The following is a 23,757-nucleotide window of genomic DNA, read 5'->3' as shown; positions in this document are numbered from 1 at the left end:
GAAAGAAGCAGTTCTGCATATGAAAACAACACTTCAAACCAAATTTGAAAACTGTATAGCAATAAAAGGAACAATGCTTTCCACAAATTCCTTGGCATTGCGGAAAACTTAGTTTGATGCTATGTAACATCAGAAACCGAAATTTATGAGGATCATTGTGTCAGTAAAATTACATTTATCTTTAACGTTGAATGACATAGTGGTATGTGTGAATGATGGACAGTGTGGGCTTGCAGAGGTTGAAAGAATAAGTTTGGAAAATGATGTTTTTGTGCATTTTTACCACCATGCTGGCCCAAGATCATCATTTTGAGAAATCTACTAGTGACAAAGTTTGGATACTAATTTCAAAAATTCATAAAAAAATTAAGGAAACATTTGTAAGTGTTCTTGCTCTATATGAGGCTAGTAGTGTATGATAACTGACTATAGGAAAAAAGACTCATAAATCACTCCTTGTTTGTTATTTTCGGGCCTAAAAAGTAGATTTTAGAAAATTTGGATTCTAAACTTTGGGAGGTCATTTTGACTGGTTATTCTTGAATTTAGGGTATTTTGTGTAATAGACAATGTTGTAGAGGATGCTTTTCTAAAAACAGTCATGTCAGTTGTGATGATGTAACTTAACCCAGCGCAGAGATATTCATATTTTGTTAACGTCTCTAAACTGAAACATCGTCTTGTGCTTACAAATGAAAATGGCCATTTAGTACAGCTGAAAGGTAAAAATTGTTTAAAAACTGTTTTGAACTTCTCATTTACAGGATAATCACACACAAAAAAATTAAAATACAGTAAAACTTCATTAACACAAATCTGAAGGGACCGAAAAATCAGGAGCTCGTGTTAAAAAAAATTGTGTTACATGAATAACACAGATTTTAATAAGTATACATGTGCAGCAGTACACTAATGTGTAATACACTACACTATCAATCAAGTTATTGTAGACTTATAACACTATAAAGTGATTGTAAAATTATAAGTACTCACAAATTATGTACGTTACTTTCTTGGAAAAAAATTCGGTCATTGTTTGCTGACGTTCATGGGAACCTTAATATTTTGTAATTTCACAACCAGTTGTAATGATAGCATCCGTAAACCCAGCAGTGACATCGGATGTTGAAGCGAACCGTTCTAAAAAGTCCAAGGCGGCAAACATCTCCTGACGGGTACGTGGAATGGTATCTGTAATCTCCTCCTCTTCACTTTCTTCTGATGGCCCTTCTTTCACTTCGTTCACAGCTTTTGACACATCCGATTCCACAGAAGCACATACGGCAACATCGTCATCTACACTAATGAATTCTTCGAAACTAATCCCAGGGTTCGCAACGTCTTGCAGAACTGTCCATTCATCAGGTGAAGTGGCATCTTCTAACTCGTGGACATCTTCAGTGTTGCTATGTCTCCAAGCTCTGTTAAAGCACATCCCTATATGATGTGGTGATACTGAGTTCCAGGCTGCTGCGATGGGTTTTATTACGTCAAGCATATTCCAATTTGGGGTTGCACTATTGTTTTCAGCAGCACGAATTGCAGCTCTTACAAGTCGCTTGTGATAAGCTCTCTTTATGAGAGAGATTATGCCTTGGTCCAAAGGCTGAAGGCGGCTTGTGGCGTTGGGTGGAAAAAACTGAACCTTTATGTTGGATAGGTTCAGATCATGAATGTTATGGGCAGTACATCTGTCCTATGTAAGAACAACATGTCTATTTTGAGCAACCATTTGACTGTTGAAATGAAGAAGCTACTAGTGAAATGATGTGCCATCGATCCAAGCTTTCTTACGATGAGAGTAGATGCAGTGTAAAGTGTCCATATTTATGTTTTTAAAGCAACGTGGTTTCTCGGATTTACCAATAACCCAGGGGCGAAACTTCTCACTGCCATCAGCATTACAGCACAGTACAACAGTCACACGTTTTTTGCTTCATGCTCCACTGTGACACAAATCACCTTTTATCCCCAGGGTGTGATTTGGGAAAATATTGTAGAAATCGAGTTTCATCCATGTTAAACACATCACATGAGGCATACTTTTCCCTGACTCGGTTGAATTGATGCAACCAGCTGTTCGCACTTTCTTCATCAACTTTATTTGCTTCACCACAAATTTGTACAGATGAAACTGAATGTCTCTTTTGGAAACCGATACAACCAACCAGCAGAACAACAGACGTCTTCGATGCCCATATCTTTAGCAGTATCATTTGCTTTTGACTGACTCACAGGGCCAGTTAAAGGGATGTTAGATGCACGCATATGACTGAACCATTCTAGCTGTAATGTTTCGATGTCTTCATACTTGGCAGTACGAAGTCGTTTAGATTTGTTTCCAGAACCTGATGCCGCAGCATTAAGAATTTTTTCTCGGTTCTTAATAATCATAGATAAAGTAGATTTAGGTATTCCAAACTGCCCTGGAACTGCTGTTTTCTTGGTACCACAGTGCATCTAGAATCTTAAGCTTTAACTGTACATTTACAGCTGTCTGTTAACTCTTTGCCATTTTCATGGGCTACGGTACTGGTTGTAACTGTAGTTTTTATTCAGTATTCCAACTCGATATGGCTACGACTAACAGAAGACCTGTCAAGTCTGGCACTGAGTACGTTCCTAAATGCTGCTGCACACATTATTGAATGTCCTACAATGTACAGCATATGCTGATTGTGGCTACTGACCTACAACACGTTAAAAACGAGTCAACAATAAGTATAATTAGCTTTGTAACTATATTTCCTACATTCATTTTGGAAAAATAATTATGCTTTAGAACACTCTAAGGTCAGAAGTTTGTGTTACAGTGAAATTTAATTACGCTAGGAATGGAAACAGAGTTCGTAATTCGCCTTAACCGAAATTCGTGTTAACCGATAAAACATACCATAAAAACTAATGTATTCCTGGTGGGACCAATATTTTTTTCACATTAACCGCAAGTTCGTGCTAACAAGGTTATACTGTAATTATAAATGGTCAAGCAACGATCTTAATTTTTATTGGACCACTTCATTTGGATTGACCCCTTAGTTTAATGTGGAATTCTTTTCACATCTCGTATCAACTGAAGTATGTAGATTCAGTTGTGGAGATGGGTTCCCTTCACGACCTCTTCTCAATTGATCTATCTTTCAGTCTGCAGTATTATAAGGTAACTGCTCACTTCTTGTGGGAATGTCTTTCAAAATTCCATTGATAAATCTCTCTCCATCCAGCCAGAACATGATTATCTGTCAGAAAATCTCTCTTTATCCGTAAGCACCATTAGGTCTATATTCCTGAGTTTAATATTCTTTAAAAAAATTCTGCTTTCACACTATTAGTAATGGTCTTCCATCTCCACATTTGATCATGACTTTCCATTTTTCCTCCCACACACTTTTGCTGCCTGTATTCCGTATTCATTTCATACTGCCTTCATTGTAAGCATTTCACTCTTGCTTCCTTTTTCTGTTCAACTGTAAGTGTACACTCATCTTCATACTAGTTTTCACTTCTAACAAGGATATGCCCCAGAGATGGGAACAACTTTCAGAAATTGTTTATATGGTTAGGGTCTCAGGTACTTTAGCCTACAGCTGTTCACCCTGGTGGACTCTCGTTTTTGTTTTGTTACTATTCTATGGCATTAAAACTAATAAAATAATCATATGGGAACTGTGGTGTTATGATTAGCATACTAGTCAGCCTGCTGTGTAGAAGGCTGCAGATTCAAAATGTTGTCAAGTGCCTCAAAATTTTTTATTTTTGAATCTTTATAGAAATAACTGATTATTATTTTTATTTAATTAATTGGTTTAAATGTACTTTTTTAAATTTCTAAGTCTTTGTCACCTCATTTTAATCATAATATAAACTTTTTCATTTGCTCTCATTTTTTCTTTCCATCCTTTTTTGCATTTGGAATCTTTGTGCATGTGATTTCAATTACTTTTATTTATCCCTCATAACATTTAAATGTTTGAAAATGCCAACCTATCGGTTAAAAACCAAAACACAAAAGAATATTTACATTAGTTTGCAATGGTGTCAAAATGTATTTTTTGTTGCTGACAAGATGCACATTTTTTGGATGATAATTGTCACACAAACAATTACAACAAAATTCTTCTTGCACTATCATCAAAATAATGCAGATGAAGATGTAAACAAAAGAAAGGACAATATTTAAAATGATATTCACGCAAAGTCAGGAATAGAAATAATAAATTCAATAATATGGACAAACATATAAGATGATCAAATGGAAGAAACTAAAATGCACACAATAAAAAAACCATTTGCACAAAGACTCCAAATAAAAAAAAGTGATAGGAAGAAAAAAGATGAAAGCAAATGAAAACAATATAGTGACTCAAATGACATGACAAAAAATTATAAACCAACTATTTGAATACGAACAACAATCAAAGGCATTTTGGTAAAAATATAAAAATAAATTCAAAAGCAGCTTACGAGATTTGAACCCACCATATTTTACACATCACACACTTATGCTAACCACTCCACCAAAATGCCTTTATACGAGGGCAGTTCAATAAGCAATGCAACACATTTTTTTTCTGAAACAGGGGTTGTTTTATTCAACATTGAAATACACCAGGTTATTCCCCAATCTTTTAGCTACACAACACTATTTTTCCAACGTAATCTCCATTCAGTGCTACGGCCTTACGCCACCTTGAAATGAGGGCCTGTATGCCTGCACGGTACCATTCCACTGGTCGATGTCGGAGCCAACGTCGTACTGCATCAATAACTTCATCATCCGCGTAGTGCGTCCCACGGATTGCGTCCTTCATTGGGCCAAACATATGGAAATCCGACAGTGCGAGATCGGGGCTGTAGGGTGCATGAGGAAGAACAGTCCACTGAAGTTTTGTGAGCTGCTCTCGGGTGCGAAGACTTGTGTGAGGTCTTGCGTTGTCATGAAGAAGGAGAAGTTCATTCTGAGTTTTGTGCCTACGAACACGCTGAAGTCGTTTCTTCAATTTCTGAAGAGTAGCACAATACACTTCAGAGTTGATCGTTTGACCATGGGGAAGGACATCGAACAGAATAGCCCCTTCAGCGTCCCAGAAGACTGTAACCATGACTTTACCGGCTGAGGGTATGGCTTTAAACTTTTTCTTGGTAGGGGAGTGGGTGTGGCGCCACTCCATTGATTGCCATTATGTTTCAGGTTCGAAGTCATGAACCCATGTTTCATCGCCTGTAACAATCTTTGACAAGAAATTGTCACCCTCAGCCTCATGACGAGCAAGCAATTCCGCACAGATGGTTCTCCTTTGCTCTTTATGGTGTTCGGTTAGACAACGAGGGACCCAGCGGGAACAAACCTTTGAATATCCCAACTGGTGAACAATTGTGACAGCACTACCAACAGAGATGTCAAGTTGAGCACTGAGTTGTTTGATGGTGATCCGTCGATTATCTCGAACGAGTGTGTTCGCACGCTCCGCCATTGCAGGAGTCACAGCTGTGCACGGCCGGCCCGCACGCGGGAAATCAGACAGTCTTGCTTGACCTTGCGGCGATGATGACACACGCTTTGCCCAACGACTCACCGTGCTTTTGTCCACTGCCAGATCACCGTAGACATTCTGCAAGTGCCTATGAATATCTGAGATGCCCTGGTTTTCTGCCAAAAGAAACTCGATCACTGCCCGTTGTTTGCAACGCACATCCGTTACAGACCCCATTTTAACAGCTCCGTACAGCACTGCCACCTGTCGGAAGTCAATGAAACTATACGAGACGAAGTGGGAATGTTTGAAAATATTCCACAAGAAATTTCCGGTTTTTTCAACCAAAATTGGCCGAGAAAAAAAATGTGTTGCATTACTTATTGAACTGCCCTCGTAATTATTGAAGTTTCACATAATTATGAAATTTTTTCCATCAATAACTTGCAAATGATGGATCATCAGGGTGAATGGCTGCAAGGTGAGATACCTGGGACCCTAACCAACATTAATGTATAGATACTTTAAAAAACTCAATTCCATCACGGGGACCTCTTGTCGATTCAGAGTATATTCCAGTCAATGTTGTCACAAATGCTTTTTCTAAACCAACAAATACCATAACTGTGTGTTTGCTCTCTTCTAACATAAGTCTTTTGGTCAGCATTGCCTCATGTAACCACACTTCTTTGCAATCCAAATGTATCTTTCCTAACATCAGTATCTACAAGTTTTTCCAGTCTTCTGTAATTGTGTGTCAGTGTTATGCTACCATGGCTTTTTAAACTGATAGTCCAGTAATGTTCAGGTCAGTAAGCTCTTAGAATAGGCGATGTTCTATCTGTAATCATTAAAATCTATAGATTCAGAGAAAGTTATTGAGTCTGTTGACTGAAATACACTCTTTTTAATTCTGAAGGTGGCAGGGATAAAATACAAGCAATACCTAGTTCTTGGAAATCTAGGAGCATTCATCTGCCATTCAACTTTTGTCTTTATAGGTCTGTGTTATAATCAGAGAACGAAGGAGGTGGAAAAAAAAAACCTTTTCAAACTGTCAATAGCTCAATTACATTAACAAAATTACTGACAGTCGGGCACAGAAGGGGGCAGTGATGTCAGTTACAGTTTGTCTGCCCGAACAATACAGCTGTGGTACAAAAAGCCTGGCCTTTCTTATCTCGATAAATTCACACGTTGTCCATTAACTTGCACTAATGGGTTTACTTAGAAGAGTGGAAATATTTTTCACTTTCCTGCACCCTTTCACAACTAGTTTAAGACATTCAGTTCAAAATAAACATACTGCACAGAGAAAATGTAAACAATGAGAACAAACAACAACTGTTATGTTACCAGCCAGAAATGTCATCTGCAAACTGACTGTGGCAACTGGCATCTGAGGTAGCAGCAAGATATGACACCCATGAACAAAAAAGAAGGTGCAGCTACACTCATTCTCCAGTTAGTTGCTATCTACGAAACAAGTAGCTGTCACTCATTTTTTTTATTCTGATCCAAATGTAACTAAGATTCAATGTAGGCTAACTGCTGGATATAAATGGGTAACAATTCAGTAACAAAATACCTCTGAAAAAGGAACCAGGAATGAAACGTTAACACATGTTAATAAAAACTGACCAAGATAGAAATAAAAAAAAATCTTTAATATGTTTACACTGTTACAGGAATAAACAGCTCAACAAAACTTAAGCTCTGTTTAAAATACAACATTACATCTACAGCAGTTGCAAATGTTTCAATGATAGTAACTCATTAACAAAAATCTCTCTTGACACACACACACACACACACACACACACACACACACACAAACACACACACACACAAACACACACACACAGTTTGTACACATTTTCAGTGACTCCATGAGTGAATATGCGACCATGAAATTTATCTTATGTACACTGTCCGTAACGTTCAAGCACTGGAGTCAGTGGCCCACTGTACACCTACAGCAGTTTATGTACAGAGATTCTGCTTCCCAAGCAGAAAGCTGCACTATATTTTGCTAATGCAATGGAATATCGATTTGTTTCTATTCTTCTTTCTTCGCTTTTTTCTCTTCTTCTTCAGGTTTATCTGCACTGCTGCCACTACTTCCAGTACTGGAGGAGTCCCTCTCTGCAGCCATCTGAGGGGAGGTGAGAAGAACAGGTTATAGGCTATTTATTATTATTATTATTATTATTATTATTATTATTATTGTTACCACCACCAGACGAATTGTCCCAACTTTCACACCCATATATTAGAACTTGTAAGCAATTAGTTTTCTCTCCAAAGTAGGATGTGTACAAATATGATTTGGTGCACGAACAGAACCGTAAACTCCCCCAGTTTACAACTGGCACTCTTCACATGTTCTGCGAATGCTTCTCAGGTCTCATAACATGTTTATGCGGTACTCATGATTGCTCCATACCTTATGTAGCAACATCTTGTCAATGGTCATCACAGCAGCACTGTTGCATTCTCAAAGCTGTTCCAGTGTTCTAGGCAATGGAGATACAGGAACTTGGTCCTTAATGGACCTCCAAAGGAAAAAATCACAAGGCGTTTTGGGGAGCCAAGAGAACAGAGCCACATAATCTTTATTACTAAATCAATTCAGTGATGCTGAAGTTTGTTGTTTAGGTGGTGACAAACACTGAATGCTCTGATGAGGGTCTGCCCTGTCTTGTTGGAAGATGTAATTATTGGAATTGGCAGTCAGTTGTAGAAACAACCAGAGCTGCATTACATCAGGTTAAGAGGTACCTATTAAACTTCTCATAGAAGAAACACTGCCTATATACCTTCTCTGTTACGTGGTACAGAAATCACTAACCTTTGACAAATCTAATTCGTTCACCTTAATTTTGTGGGGCTTTCCAGGTAAACGGAAGGTTGCTTTGTCACAAACATTAGCTTGGAGGTGAAATGTTCATCCTCTTTCCTGCATTGCGATGGAAAATTGAAGGTGCAGGCCTTACTCTTCAAGTTTTAATTGCTGTACAAGCTGCAGACCACACTTGCAATGTAACTACCGCCGTAAAATCTTCCCCATGGTTTGCTGCTGTACTCCAAGTTTGTGACTTGCATATACTGTTGACTGGACTGCATAAAAAGCTTTACTTCATCCTCTAAAGAGATAGCATTTGGAAGACTTTGTCAACTGGTACTTTTATAATTACAGGGACAACCAGTGCCCCTAAATTCTTGATACCAACACAGTGCTCTGTTTACATGATGGTTCTTGTCCATGATTCTTTCTGAAAACATTCTACACTGTTGTAAAAAACATCTTGCATATTCCAACACAAAAACTTTTTGCTTTGTCACAATTTTGTCAATGCCAACTGGTAGGCACAATGCGAACTCCGTGAGTTTACAGTTTTATTTGGACATCAACCATATTTGTACACGTAACACCTTGGGGAATACAGAACTTTGAAAATGAATGAATCATTAAAATAGTAGCCCTGTACAGTGTGTATTGTCTTAGGATAATTACATAAAGACGAATGTATAACATAATGAGTAGACACATTCAGTGTTATGTTCAGAAATGTATTAAGAATATAAACTCATCATCCCAACAATCATGGTACAACACTATGCGATCAGCAGAAAAATTTTGCTGTTCCTATATTGTAATCATTTTAAACTGAGGGATCTACAGCAATAAGTCATGACATTGAAACATGTGTTTATGGTCCTAATTATATCCATATTTTGCTTCTTCATGTCACAAAATTCTCTATCTCAGATCTCAAATTGGTGATCATTTGAACGTCTCTTGTGGTAAGATGAGCAGCTCGCATGCAAATGGTTCTTGTCATTGTTTTTAGGATCACCAATTTATGTTGTAAGCACATTTTCATACAGTTCTGAGTGTTCAAGGTCACACACTTTCCTTACTAGGAAATAAAAAAAAGGGGGGGGGGTAACTGATCACAGCCCATTTGCTGCTGGAACATTTCTTTAACAGGCTGGAATTCTTGTCCATGATACAATTTTTTGGTATGCACCCAGTGCCAATATTTGTAAATATTTACTTAAGGCTACACTGATGAGCCAAAACATTATGACCATTGTCCACTGCAAGGTTGTATACTGCCTGCTGGCACTGAGGGCAAATTGTCATTACAGTGGGCAGGAGCTCATAGAAACTGGCTCACAGATCAATGGAATCATGTCGCCTGGTCAGATGAATCCAGTTTATTGCTAAAACTGGTTGATGCTTGTGTTCAGATATACCATGATTCATGCAAATGGCTGCTCAAAACATTCAGTGCGCCACACACTCAGGCCAGTGGGAGCAGTATTACGTTATGGGGTACATTCACCTGGGCTTCCAAGGGACGTGCAGTAGTAATCTAAGGCACCATGAGAGCTGTGGACTATGAACATTATCAGGGACTACTTGTTACCCCTCACACTTTATGTCTTCCCCAAAAGCAGTGGCACCTTCCAGCAGGATAACTGTCCATGTTACAAGGCCAAATTCGTGCTGCAATGGTTTGAGGAGCATGATAGTAAACTCACGTTGATGTCTTTACCATCAAATTCATCTTACCTGCATCTGATGAAACCCAACTGGGACACTAGCAGACACCAATGCCCACAAACCAACTGCCCATAAATTAACAATACCTACACATGCAGTTTTTTCATACATATTCCATGCCTTTTGTGGTATGATTTTGTTAACTGAGGAGTGGCGGCAAATGAAAAAAAGGGGGGGGGGGCTGAGGGAGGGAGGGCTAAAGTTCACCATTATGGATAAATAAATATTACATGCTACTGATTTGTCTCTAACTCAGAACCCATTATCAGTTGTAACAATACGACAGAGGAAACTTCTACAGCTTCTCTTCAAGTTTCTATTCGTTTTGGAAGCTTTTGTAACAACCCCACTACAAAATTAAACACCTACCACACAAACTTATTAGAAACTTTCTGAAGCAATGCAATAACTGACTTCAAAGTTCAAAACAATGACAAGTTTTTATTTGTTCTATAAGCTCAAACACTTGTACGACACCATCTTTTAAGAAATTTAGTAAATTTACCTTTTTGTATGCCATTTCAAATAATTTTAGTGATGCTTGTTGAAGAGAACCTGCTGCTTTACGTATTTCTTCAGGGTCTGTCTCATCTTTCTTGGCAACTAGTTCACGAACTTTCTGTATCTCTTCCTTCATTTTGTCACACTGAAAAAGAGTTATTATTAACATTGTTGTTATTGCCACAGAAAACAACAAAAGAAAATAACACTAGTGAGTCAGATAAACGTACAGTACTCAAACATAGGGACCTGAAATGTATCTATTTTTTGGTGAGATTTGCATGCCTGAAGATGAAACTGATCGCAAAAAAATAAAAGAACATTGATTAGAAATAGCAGTACTAACAAAAAGAGTACACAGTTTTATTGTTTATTAATAAGTCTTGAGTGGAATATTTGCTTTAGAAAAAAAAATAAATAAAAAAATCGAAAGTTTCTTTTGTGAAATAGTCTTTGCTCATTTTCTTCTGTTGGCTGTAAGTTTTCTGTTGAGATGCGGCAGCATTTTTTCACTGGTGAACAGTGTGGTTCTCTGAGTTCAGGTGTGCCTTCTCTCGCCCAGTTCGACAACTGCAAAGTCTGCAGATCACTGATTTCAAATCTGCAGCTTAGAAGCCCTGTTAACATACTACAGAGAAGGTTTAGGAAGAAAGTTTCAGAAATGGAGGAAGAAAAACAACAGGTATAAAGAAGAAAGCAAAAATAAGCATAGTGAAACAATACTGAAAGGAAAGATGAAGACTTTAAATTAGAACACTGGCTCTAGAGGGGCCCAATGTGGGAAGAAGCAGCAGCAAAAGAAGCCAGAGATTTGTTTCTGCCTTAAGCTAGAAATTTTCATGGAGAACGTTTTCCCTTGCAACAAGAGAGACAATAACTAGCGAACAACTGTTCTGTATTTAGCAGTAGCAACCCACTAAAAAACATGTCTGATATCACAGCATAACATTTTGATGACATTTCTGCAGACTTCTAGGACCTGTGTTGACTCAAATTTGGGTTCCAAATGGAAGGGCACAACTAGGTTGAATACCCAATAACATTTCAAAATCATACACTGGGAAAGCTTAAAATCATACTTCAGTTCGTGAAGTTTGCTTATTTAATGTATGTATGTGCATTCTGCACAGTGAAGGCTCCTTGCAAAATATGTACACAGAATTACAAATCTGAGCTACAATTTATAACAGCATTTGTTTGATGATCAGTTAATAATAATGTTTTACTTTTATCCCAACAAAGAGATACCCATGGCTTTTATTATTTCAAATATAAACCATTACTAACAAGTAGTCAAGGGACATTATTCACTACACGTTACTTACAATTAATTTACCATCACCATCATTGTGAATCTGTGATCACAGTTTTCCTATAAATGTATGAGACATCTGTAGACTAAAGTTATTTTTATGCCTTGCTTTAGTTATTCGTCTTCCATTATGCCAGAGGACAGTTCATAATGAAATGAATTCAATGCACTGATACGAATGTAAACTGTCCAGGTTAGCTGAACTCGCAATGTAATGAATACGTACTGGCAATTTGAAGTGTGCACCAAACTACGACTTCAGACCAAATTTCCTGCTTATCATGAGGAGTCGCCTGAACCATTAGGCCACCTGAGCAGACCTCTAATGTCACTGATATTGCCACTTACTATGGTTTCCAAACACTAGCTGTTCACTCGAAGGCTATGCGGGAATATCCACATTAGAAGAACGGAGATGATGGAGCTACGTGGCTGTACCATGACACTGCAAATGTTTAATGAAATAAATGAACAGAAATGAAATTATATCAATGCTGTCAGAAATGCTGATTCAACTTTCAAAAATATATCAATCGCTTTTATCAGTGTAAAACATGGTCCTCCACCACCTCTTCTCAACGACTGATACTTTTCTCACACACCGTTTGACAAATTCTGGCAGTAGTGTTCTGGAATAATAAGTGGACCCATCAGTGACAATGAAAGGGAGTCAGGCCTTGAGACATGCTCAGATTATATACGTGATCTCTTAGGTATAGAGCACAACAACTAAATTTAAAGAATTTGGTAGAATTTTAGCATACCTCTTCTTTTGGTAATTGGTCCTTAAACTCCTCCATCTTGGACTCAATATCATGAGTGATACTTTCTGCTTGATTAACTGCTTCCACACGGTCTTTCTTTACCTTATCCTGTGCAGCAAATGCTTCAGCATTCCGTATCATATTTTCTATCTCGTCGTTGCTTAAGCCACCTGATGACTGGATAACAACTGAAAACAAAAATTTTAAATATTAATGAGGTACCTACCAGTACCGTAATTTGCGCACATTTAAAATAAAGATTACTCGTGTTAGGCATATTGGTGTGACTGAATTAATGCAAGATCACAAAACTGATTTACGAAGAACAGTACAAAGTATGGGAAGTGCTAGATAAGAAAACTTCCAGCCACAGCAGATAGAGATTGTGGAGTGAGTGAGTGTGTGTGTGTGTGTGTGTGTGTGTGTGTGTGTGTGTGTGTGTTTTTTACTTCTGGAAGACTTTTGTCCAAAAGCTTAAACATGCAGCAGTCTTTTTGTTGACCATGTCTATGAGTGAGTGTCTTCTCTTTATCAGGGGCAGTAGTCTATCCTTGTTATAATATTGTTGTTACCCATCCCACTTTCCACCGATTATAAATTCTTTATGGACACTTCTAAAACACAACACTGACAACATGACACATCCACAGCATACTGCCCCAAACACAATGTAATCTGATAACTACTAATGGTAGCGACCAGATACCAATAAATGCTGGTCCATGTAATTCCATAATTGACTCTGCTCACACCAGTCCCCTCACCGAATCCGAAATTCTCGCTCGAGAGCACGCGGTGAAGTTCGGATCTCGTTTCGTTTTTACTGTTTCATTGTTTGTACGTGAATTATGGATCGCAGATCTGTGAAAGCACATGACAGGACTCAGCAATATGCAAGCCACGGTTTATATGCTACAGATTTCCAAATAGTGTTCTGCAAATTTTGCAACTGTCACATGCAGTGGGATAGGAAAGGTAATGTCAAAAAACATATTAAATCAGACAAACTTTCTTCCCACCACCAAGAAAATGCTGCTGCTGCTTCTCGAAAGAGGCAATCATGGACTGCTGATTGCTTAAGCAAAGCTGAAAGAAGTAAGCAAGATTACATTTTCAGTAAAAGAAACTGTTGAGGCATTTTTGAAAGCCAATATTCCACTGGAGAAGTTGGAAAATGCCATCTTATGATAGTGGACTTCTGATTCTCCAATGAAGAACTGGCATGTGGGAAGACCCTGCATGAGAGATATTTCCCACATAAGCCATTTGTTTTTGTGATTTTAGATTATAGTGCACAATAGAAATAAGGGAAGCAAGCTACGCCTCGTGTCTGGTGCGTTAAATCTTACATGAAAAATATGTGAGTTGTGTACAACACGAATATATCGTTATTTGCAGACTTTTAGTAGTGAATTAAACGGCATATTCAAGTCTTCTGGTCACTGTTGCCTTAAATTTAAGCAGAGCTATCAAAGTGAAGAGTATACTTCTCGAATATGTGGTTTTTGCGCATAAAAAGGCTGTATCATGTTTCTTTGGCGATACGTGTCATATTGTGAGAAGTGAATTATTATTCAAAATAAGCTGCCATAAAAATGAGAAATTCATGAAACAGTTACATTAATAGTCCTTGTTTGCTATGCTAGTTCCCCCCCCCCCCCCCTATTTTTTTTTAAGGTAGCCAATGCTGCAGAAATTAAGCTCGCAGCACTCTGAAGCGGGGATCCTAATTGTAAAGAATTTGAGGTTTTGGCACGGGCATTTTATCCACGAAATGTCATTCTGAATAGTGCTGAAGAACTTCAAATTGAAAGACTTCAGAGTTTCCAACAGTAGCAACAGAACACACAGTGTCTAGTGGGTATGCATGTATCAAAAAACTTGTTGAGAAGGAGCTCAAGGAACACAACTGAATTGATGTGATCAATGGTTTTAGGGTCATGAGAACAGAAAGCGCATATGAAATGTTTGCCAAACATTGTTTGGATTTTCTGTGGACACCCACAAACAATGTTGACAGTGAGCGAATTCCACCTCACTATAATGCAATTGTAACTGATAAGAGATGTAATCTAAAAGAAAGTAGTGCAGAAATTTATACTCTTTCTTCTGAGGAATAGAATTTGCTGTAACCATAATGGAATTACTGCTGAAATTGGTACTCTTCGAGCAATAACACATATTTTGAAAAGTCTGTTGTAAAATACCAGTTTTCTTTCACTCCTCAAACACATTGACTGTGCAGAAGCATTAAATGAAACAGTTGCCAAGAATAGGATGTAACAGTGAGAAAAGAGATTATTTTATCGGTCTAATTGTTGCCAAAAAATAGATGCTAATCTGGCTAAAAATAGATGCTACAAATTGCGGTCCCTTATTACTAGCAATACACATACACTGAAATCTACGACGGTTCAACCGGTCTACAAACAATCATACTATGCTATCAATAACAATAGCAAAGGCAGTAGTGCTTATGCTCTATCTCATTTGAAGTCTAGCAACAACAAATCCCATGTAATATCTATCCAACTCACACAAGGAGCAGCATTATTAATACTACAGTTAGAAAGTTGCTTGTCAACCTATTATTTCTTTTGATGCTATCCTTCCCTGGATAGCATTTGCAGGGAAGTGTTGAAGGGAAAGGAAGAGGGAGGAAAATGACTAGTGACATTTAGGAAATGGGGAGAGGGAAACATTGCCCAGAACCCAGGGTCAGGAGAGTTTACATGGGTGGCATGATAGGGAAGTGATTATTTTTGTTACTAAATAAATATAACCAACATAAATTGCAATTTTTTATAACAGTATCACTATTGCTGATATTACAACCTGTCTTTCTCCTCAGTTTTATTTGTTTCTACTTTTGGCATTTGGCCGTTGCCATACAGCCATCCATCATATTTGCAAACTACCTTTATTGTTATCGTACTATACATTTCATGAATTGATAGATGCAAAAATATTAAGGGTGTGACTAAATGATTGATACATGTTACCACTATCAACTACTCAGAGTTACACACCACAATAATAAAAGAAAGAAAACAATATACAAAATTCCGTGTCTCTAGATAGTGAAGTCACACATATAGATAGAAGTGGGTGAACACATTTAAAACCCTACACTCTTTTTTGTCGACAAAAACACAGCAGCGGATGTTGAAAGTGGAATCTTTGCGTTAACCAATGTGATCATAAAGGATTTTTGCTGTGTGTGTGTGTTTTTTTTTTGGTTGGGTTTATGGGCGCTCAACTGCTGAGGTCATTAGCGCCCAGTCACTGTTGTTAGAGCACATGGAATCTGTTACAACTCAAGGGGATGGGGGGACACCAGAAGGACCTGACAAAGATGCAGATAAAATAAGTAAAAAGGTTAAATGTCTGGACAAGCCAGTTAAAGTTATAAAACGCAGAATACGAGCAGCTGCTCGAGCGTCATCAGCTAAAACATCCGGTAAAGTAGATGACAGGGACAGGACAACACGAAATTGACTAAAACGGGGACACGACAATAAAACATGGCGCACTGTTAATGCCTGACCACAAGGGCACTGCGGGGCTGGGTCACCGGAGAGCAGGTAGAGGTGGCTAAACCGGCAATGCCCAATCCGCAACCTGGTCAGAAGGACCTCCTCGCGCCGAGATGGTCGGGAGGATGTTGTCCATACAGTTGGAAGCGGTTTTACTGCCCGGAGCTTGTTTCCTTGGAGGGATGACCAAGCATCCCACCACAACGACACAAGCCTCTTACATACATCCCCACGAACGTCAGATGACGGGACACAATGGGAGGCTGGCCGAGGCAGGAGAACTGCAGCCTTGGCTGCAGCATCAGCAGCCTCATTCCCAGGCACTCCTACATGTCCGGGAACCCACAGAAAGCTGACAGAACCACCATTATCAGCGAAAGAATGGAGGGACTGCTGTATCCGTTGAATCAAGGGATGGACTGGATAGGGAGCTCCAAGGCTCTGAAGAGCACTGAGTGAGTCAGAGCAGAGTACGTACGATGAATGGCGGTGGCGGTGGGCATACTGAACGGCCTGATGGAGAGCAAAAAGCTCGGCCGTAAAGCTGGAACATTGGTCGAGGAGCCGGTATTTAAAGGTGGCGGCCCCGACGACAAAGGCACAGCCGACACCATCTTCAGTTTTGGAGCCATCGGTGTAAATAAAGGTGTGACCGGCAAGGCGAGCACGAAGTTCGACAAACCGTGAGCAATACACTGCAGCCGGAGTACCCTCCTTCGGGAGTGAGCTGAGGTCGAGATAAATATGAACCGGAGCCTGGAGCCAAGGTGGTGTCGGGCTCTCACCCTCTCTGAAGGTGGTAGGGAGGGCAAAATCCAATTGTCTAAGCAGGCGACGGAAGCGGACTCCGGGGGGCAGCAGGGCAGACACATACAACCCGTACTGACGGTCGAGAGAATCGGCGAAGAAGGACTGGTAAGAGGGATGGTCGGGCATAGACAACAGCCGGCAGGCATACCGACACAGCAGTACGTCGCGCCGGTAGGTCAATGGTAACTCTGCAGCTTCAGCATAAAGACTCTCGACAGGACTAGTGTAGAAGGCTCCCGTCGCAAGACGTATCCCCCGATGGTGGATGGAGTTGAGCCGGCGTAAGAGGGATGGCCGAGCGGACGAGTAGACAAAGCTCCCATAATCCAGCTTCGATCGGACTATGGACCGATACAAGCGAAGCAGGACAGTGCGATCCGCTCCCCAAGATGAACCACTAAGGACTCTGAGGACATTAAGGGAACGTGTACAACGGGCCGCCAAATAAGAGACATGTGGAGGCCAACACAGTTTCCTGTCCAACGTGAGCCCTAGAAACTTAGTTGTGTCCACGAATGGGAGAACAACGGGACCGAGATGTAAGGATGGCGGAAGGAACGCTTTATATCGCCAAAAGTGGATACAAACCGTCTTCTCTTCAAAGAACCGGAAGCCATTTGCCACGCTCCATGAGTAGAGGCTGTCTAGACAACGCTGAAGGCAGCACTCCAGGAGGCATGTTCGCTGGGCACTGCAGTAGATCGCGAAGTCATCGACAAAGAGAGAGCCTGAGACATTAGGTGAAATGCAATCCATAATTGGATTGATCGCGATGGCAAAAAGGGCTACGCTCAAGACGGAGCCCTGAGGCACTCCGTTCTCCTGGAGGTAGACGTCGGACAATACGGAACCCACACGTACCCTAAACTTTCGATCCGTTAAAAAGGAATCAATAAAAAGGGGCAGGCGACCGCGTAGGCCCCACCTGTGCATAGTGCGGAGGATACCTCCTCTCCAACAGGTATTATAAGCCTTCTCCAAGTCGAAGAACACGGCCACCGTTTGGCGCCGTCGCAAAAAGTTTTTCATGATGAATGTCGACAAGGTCACAAGGTGGTCAACAGCGGAGCGGCGGCGACGAAAGCCGCATTGGACATTAGCAAGTAGTCGTCGAGATTCAAGAATCCAGACTAACCGAGCATTAACCATGCGCTCCATCACCTTACAGACACAGCTTGTAAGAGAAATGGGGCGGTAACTAGAAGGAAGGTGTCTATCCTTCCCGGGTTTGGGTATAGGAACAACAACGGCGTCACGCCAACGCCTGGGGACTTGACCTTCGGTCCAGACGCGATTGTAGGTACGAAGAAGGAAGCTTTTGCCCGCCGGAGAAAGGTGTGCCAGCATCTGAACGTGAATGGCATCTGGCCCCGGAGCAGAGGATCGGGACAGTGCAAGCGCACGTTCGAGTTCCCGCATAGTAAAGGGGGCATTATAAGTTTCCAGATTCAGTGAGTGGAAGGAAGTTCGCCAAGCCTCTTCTGCCTCTTTCCTGGGAAGGAAGGCAGGGTGGTAATGGGCGGAGCTTGAAACCTCCGCGAAAAAGCGGCCAAAGGCGTTGGAGACAGCCACAGGATCAACAAGGACCTCATTACCTGAGGTCAGGCCAGGTACCGAGGAGTGGGCCTTAATGCCCGACAGCCGGCGCAGGCTACCCCAAACAACGGAAGAGGGAGTAAAACTGTTACAGGAGCTGGTGAAAGAGGCCCAACAAGCTTTTTTGCTGTCTTTGATGATTCTACGGCATTGCGCTCGGAGTCGTTTGTATTCAATACAATTCGCCAATGTAGGATGGCGGCGAAAGGTGCGTAAAGCACGTCGTCGAGCACGGATAGCGTCCCTACAAGCCTCGTTCCACCAGGGGACGGAAACGCGACGTGAAGAAGTAGTACGAGGAATGGAACGTTCGGCAGCATTGATGATAACAGCCGTGAGGTATTCGACCTGTCACAACTGGGAAAATCGTGGTCCGGAAAGGTCGCCAGGGAGGAGTAAAGTCCCCAGTCAGCTTTCAGTATGTTCCAGCTCGAAGGACGTGGGAATGGGGTGTGGTGCAGGAGACGAACGACATAGGGGAAGTGGTCGCTCGAATAGGTGTCAGAAAGGACATACCACTCGAACCGACGGGCAAGAGTGGTAGAACAGATCGAGAGGTCCAAGTGGGAGTAGGTATGAGTAGAGTCCGAGAGGAAAGTCGGGGCGCCGGTATTGAGGCAGACAAGATTGAGATGGTTGAAGACATCCGCCAAGAGTGAGCCTCTTTGACAGGATGCAGGAGAGCCCCAAAGGGGATGATGGGCCTTGAAGTCGCCAAACAATAAGAACGGCGGGGGAGGCTGAACAATCAGGTGCATCATGTCAGCCCGACTAACAGCAGATGACAGTGGAGTGTAGATGGTACAAACTGAAAAAGTAAAAGCAGAAAGAGTAATGCGGACAGCTATTGCTTGGAGTGGGGTGGTCAATGGGATGGGACGGTAATAGACATCGTCCCGAACGAGCAACATGACCCCACCATGAGCTGGGATACCGTCCACAGGGGTGAGGTCATACCGCTCCGAGGTATAGTGGGTAAAGGCAATACGGTCAGTCGGGCGCAACTTGGTTTCCTGGAGACCAAGGACGAGTGGACAGTGCAGGCGGAGGAGCAGTCGTAATTCCTCCCAATTAGATCGAATACCTCTTATGTTCCAATGAAACAACGCCATCGCTAGTCAAAAAGTTGGGGGAACGAGACGGGGGAAGAGCTGGTCACCTCGACGGCAGCGGAGGGCCAGGTTGCGAGGGAACAACGCTACAACCGACGGGATGCGGATCCGGTTCCATCGACTCTTCGCCAGCTGCGGCCACTGTCCCTGGTTGTGTAGAAGGGGCCGCATCATTTGCAGACGAAAGGCCAGCGGAGCGCCTGGCAGCAGAGCGTCCTGGCGAAACTGAGGACGGCCGGGAGCAGCGACTCACGGATGAAGCGTCAGACGAAACGCGCCGGGGTGGAGAGGGGGATAGAGACTTCTTCTTGGAGGCCTTCTTGAAAGGCCGAGGAGGCACAGGGATGGTGGGCTGGACCCGAAGAAGGTCCTCACGCGCGGGGTCCGTTTTGGAACGCCGGACCTCGGAAATTGGGGTTCGGAACGTTTCCCTGATGGACGCCTGAGAAGAGGATCGCTTCTCTGGTGGCGTGGGGGGAGGAGGAGGAGGAGGAGGAGGAGGAGGAGGAAGGGTGGCCCCTGGGGCAGAGGGGGTGGGGGCCACAGGGGAGGAGGATTTGGAAGGGAGGGATTTGGGAGGCGGGGGCAGAGCCCCCTGATGGGCGGAGGAGGCGGAGGGGGGACAGGATAGGGGTGAGGATACCGCGGAAGGAGTGGACACAACTGAGGCAAACGAAGTGGTCAATGGCACGGGATGAAGGCGGTCATACTTCTTCCTGGCCTCAGAATAAGAGAGCCGATCCAAAGTTCTGATTTCTTGTATCTTCTTCTCCTTCTGATAGGCGGGGCAGTCTGAGGATCTAGGCGAGTGGACGCCAGGACAATTAATGCACCGAGGTGGTGGGGTGCAGTTCCTCACGAAGAGGACGTCCACAATCGCCACAAAGGGGCTCAGCCTCACACCGTGACGACATGTGCCCAAAGCGCAAACACCTAAAACAGCGCGTAAGAGGCGGGACGTAAGGTCGCACGTCACACCGGTAGCACATCACCTTTACCTTCTCCGGGAGAACGTCCCCCTCGAAGGCGAGGATGAAGGCCCCGGTGTCGATGCGACGGTCTTTGGGGCCGCGCTGGACTCGCCGGACGAAATGCACGCCTCGGCGCTCCAGGTTGGCCCTGAGCTCCTCATCAGATTGTAGCAGGAGGTCACGATGAAAAATAACCCCCTGCGTCCTATTTAGTGCCAGATGTGGGACAATGGATACTGGGATGTCCCCTAGGCGGTCGCACACCTGGAGCGCCGCCGACTGTGTGGCGGAGGTGGTCTTGATAAGTACGGACCCTGAACGCATCTTGCTGAGAGCCTCGATTTCCCCGAAGATGTCCTCAATGTGCTGAACAAAGAACATGGGCTTGGAGGTGGCGAATGTCCCCCCATCGGTTCGAGAACAGACCAAATAGCGGGGGAAGCCTGTCCCTCCTCCCATGGAGTGGCCAAGGGGGAAAGGGCAGGAGAACCAGGACTAGAAACGGTACCTTTTCTTTTGAAAGACTCGGCCGCAGAGCGACCTGATACGTGTTTACGTTTCATCTGCGAAACGTCCGCCCCGATACCACCCACTCCGATCAGGGGCTCTCCCCACGGGCGCCACCCAGCCGCAGCAAGGGCCACCTGGCAGGATGACCATTGCCGGGAGTCCTGATGCCCCAAGGAGACGGGCATCTACTCCTTGGCCGACGTGGGGAGGGTGCAGCTCAGGTATCGGCAGTACGATCCCTGTGTTGTCAGGGGGCTACAACCTAGAGGGTACATGACGACCCCACCACAACGGGCTGGCTACCGTGCTGGATTTCTGGTGCCATGGAAAGTCCATCATGATCGCTGGGGCAGATGGAGATGCACTATGGGCGTAACTTGGACAACCCATCAGGCGTTTAGGCCCAATTTGAGGAATAGTGGGTATGGTTACAACGCCGGTACAATACTGAGTGCCAAGGTCTTAGTGCACTTAGGACCAGTGGTACACCACGTAAGGTGTCCTTCCCCAGAAGGCTCGTACTTCTGTAGAATTTTGAAAAATGGAGGTCAAACCCCAAGGGGGACCATCACATGGAAGGCCGAAATGGTTGAAACTCCTTTTAGTCGCCTCGTACGACAGGCAGGAATACCTCGGGCCTATTCTTACCCCGGACCCGCAGGGGGGTTGCTGTGTCTTGTATCTGGTACACAAGAACAGTAGAAGATTCAAGTCTCCTTCACAGTCTCAGAACAGGTGGGTTGGGAATGTGTCATGATTTAAGCACATGCACGAAATGGTTATGAATCCTCTGCTCTTTTCTAATCAATAAACCAAGAGGACACAGTTATTTTAGGTTGCAGCTGGCCACATTTTACATCTTTTGATATCTTTGCTGAATCTTATAGTTTCTATCAGTCGTGTATCACTTTTTCATTGATTAATCTAAGCATACCTTGATAAGGAAGTCTCTCACTTAGAATTTCACTTAAGTTCATTGCTTGCTTCTCTAAGCTGTCTAATACTGAATTATGAAAGATGGCACTGTGCTCTGGAATCCACAAGGATTTTGTTAGTGTATCTGCTAATACCATCTTACTGCTTCATCTGCAAGACATCATGTACTTTACTGCTTCCCTTAACTGTGATGGCTTCTGCATAATAAGATTGTTGCCTCCAAGGGTAGAGAATAAAAGACTTGATAATTTTCTGCAGGGTTGTATACTGCACATCCTGTTTTATTGCTGTCAATGGTCCTGGATCGATCGGTGTAAATCTTCGTTGAATTCAAGAAAACAATATTGAGCAAACTGGGTTGATTTCAGTCTTCAAATTTGGAGACTTTTTATACTGTGCAATGTTATAAAAGATCAGAACATTTTCTTCTCAGTACCTGAATGGGGCTAGAAATTCTGGTAAGAATCATGTTTTCGTAGTTTCTTTTCATACAAGGTTCACCATTCAAGGGATTTAATAACTGACTGGTTTCTTTTCTTTTCAGATCAATAATTAAGTTTTTCGGTGTCTGACCAATATTTCATTATGCCATTTATTAAAGGGTGTCCTGTCTGCGAGACTCGCTTCAAAATGAATTTATTCACAAGTTTTCCCCCTTCCAGTATTCAGTAACTGTTCCCTTGACTCAACAAAGAGAGCACTGGTAGATGTGGAAAAACATGCCTCCAGTGGATATTTGAATACGTACTTGAAGTTTGTATAGTTTCGATATTGAATTTCCTGCCCCCCCATCAAGATAAAAATATGCATCCACAATCCAAGACCGATCTCACAAGAGTCCTATACACGTTGAGCAGGATTTTTTTTATGCGATGGTGGGCAGTACAATAGCCTTTCACTAAAAATTGTTTATTCGGCTGGAGCCGCGTTCGGGATAATGTTGTTGTTGCTATGCAGCACAGCTGTAGCCTTCTGACTAAGTTTACTTTACTTGAAATAATGGAACAACTGCTCCATTGTAAAATGTTCAACCCTATAACTTGATACCAGTAGGTCATCAATTGATGATTTTATTAACAACAGCTGTGTATTTTTTTCAGTTTATTTGTTCCATCCAATGAAGTACTACATTGTAGAGTTTTTCATCCAGAGTATCACTGAAACCCCAACCATGTTTACTCTGTGGTTCTAAAGCCAGAGAATGTGTGTTATCTGGGATCGCATTTCCGTAACTTCCTCTTGGGTTTATTAACAAGTGGTGTGGATAATTATAGCCTCAGTGATTCTTTTGTTTGCTCAATATAAGTGTTTTCTGGCAGCAATTCTGCTCTATCAATGGGGGGATTAGCAGTTTGTTGACATGTCATACCTATTATATTGTATGATTCTGAGGGCCTCTACACTCCCTTTTTTTTCAGACCATTCTTGCTGGAGAAAGAGTGTGTGTGTGTGTGTGTGTGTGTGTGTGTGTGTTTCCAATTCCTTTGTAAATTTTGAAAGTCCAAATGGCTGAAATTGAGGTAGATTAATATTTGCAAGCAGAGGAAAAGACTGAACAGTCTGAGAATAGGTTGCATTGCGTAATTAATTCTTAATCTCTTTAAAGCACCAGTTGTCTTGAGCTGCTATTTCATTAACTCTTTTCCTAAATAGGAAGATACT

The 23,757-nt window shown here is 42.2% G+C and overlaps 1 protein-coding gene across 1 annotated transcript in view; it reads right to left on the bottom strand.

Moving 5' to 3' along the window:
* Positions 1-7,120: 7,120 nt before the first annotated feature.
* Positions 7,121-23,757, bottom strand: part of LOC124802455 (heat shock 70 kDa protein cognate 5) — an 88,224-nt gene continuing 71,587 nt past the window's right edge. Inside the window, exons 12-14 of the mRNA XM_047263240.1 lie at positions 12,625-12,812; positions 10,553-10,693; positions 7,121-7,629 (exon numbers count right to left, since the gene is read on the bottom strand). Of these exons, the coding sequence (XP_047119196.1) occupies positions 7,534-7,629; positions 10,553-10,693; positions 12,625-12,812 (425 nt within the window). The 3' untranslated portion in view covers positions 7,121-7,533. The remainder of the gene's footprint in view (positions 7,630-10,552; positions 10,694-12,624; positions 12,813-23,757) is intronic.

This window comes from Schistocerca piceifrons, chromosome 6 (assembly GCF_021461385.2).
Source record: "Schistocerca piceifrons isolate TAMUIC-IGC-003096 chromosome 6, iqSchPice1.1, whole genome shotgun sequence".
Classification (NCBI taxonomy): Eukaryota; Metazoa; Arthropoda; class Insecta; order Orthoptera; family Acrididae; genus Schistocerca; species Schistocerca piceifrons.
This window is presented reverse-complemented; position numbering and strand designations above follow the sequence as displayed.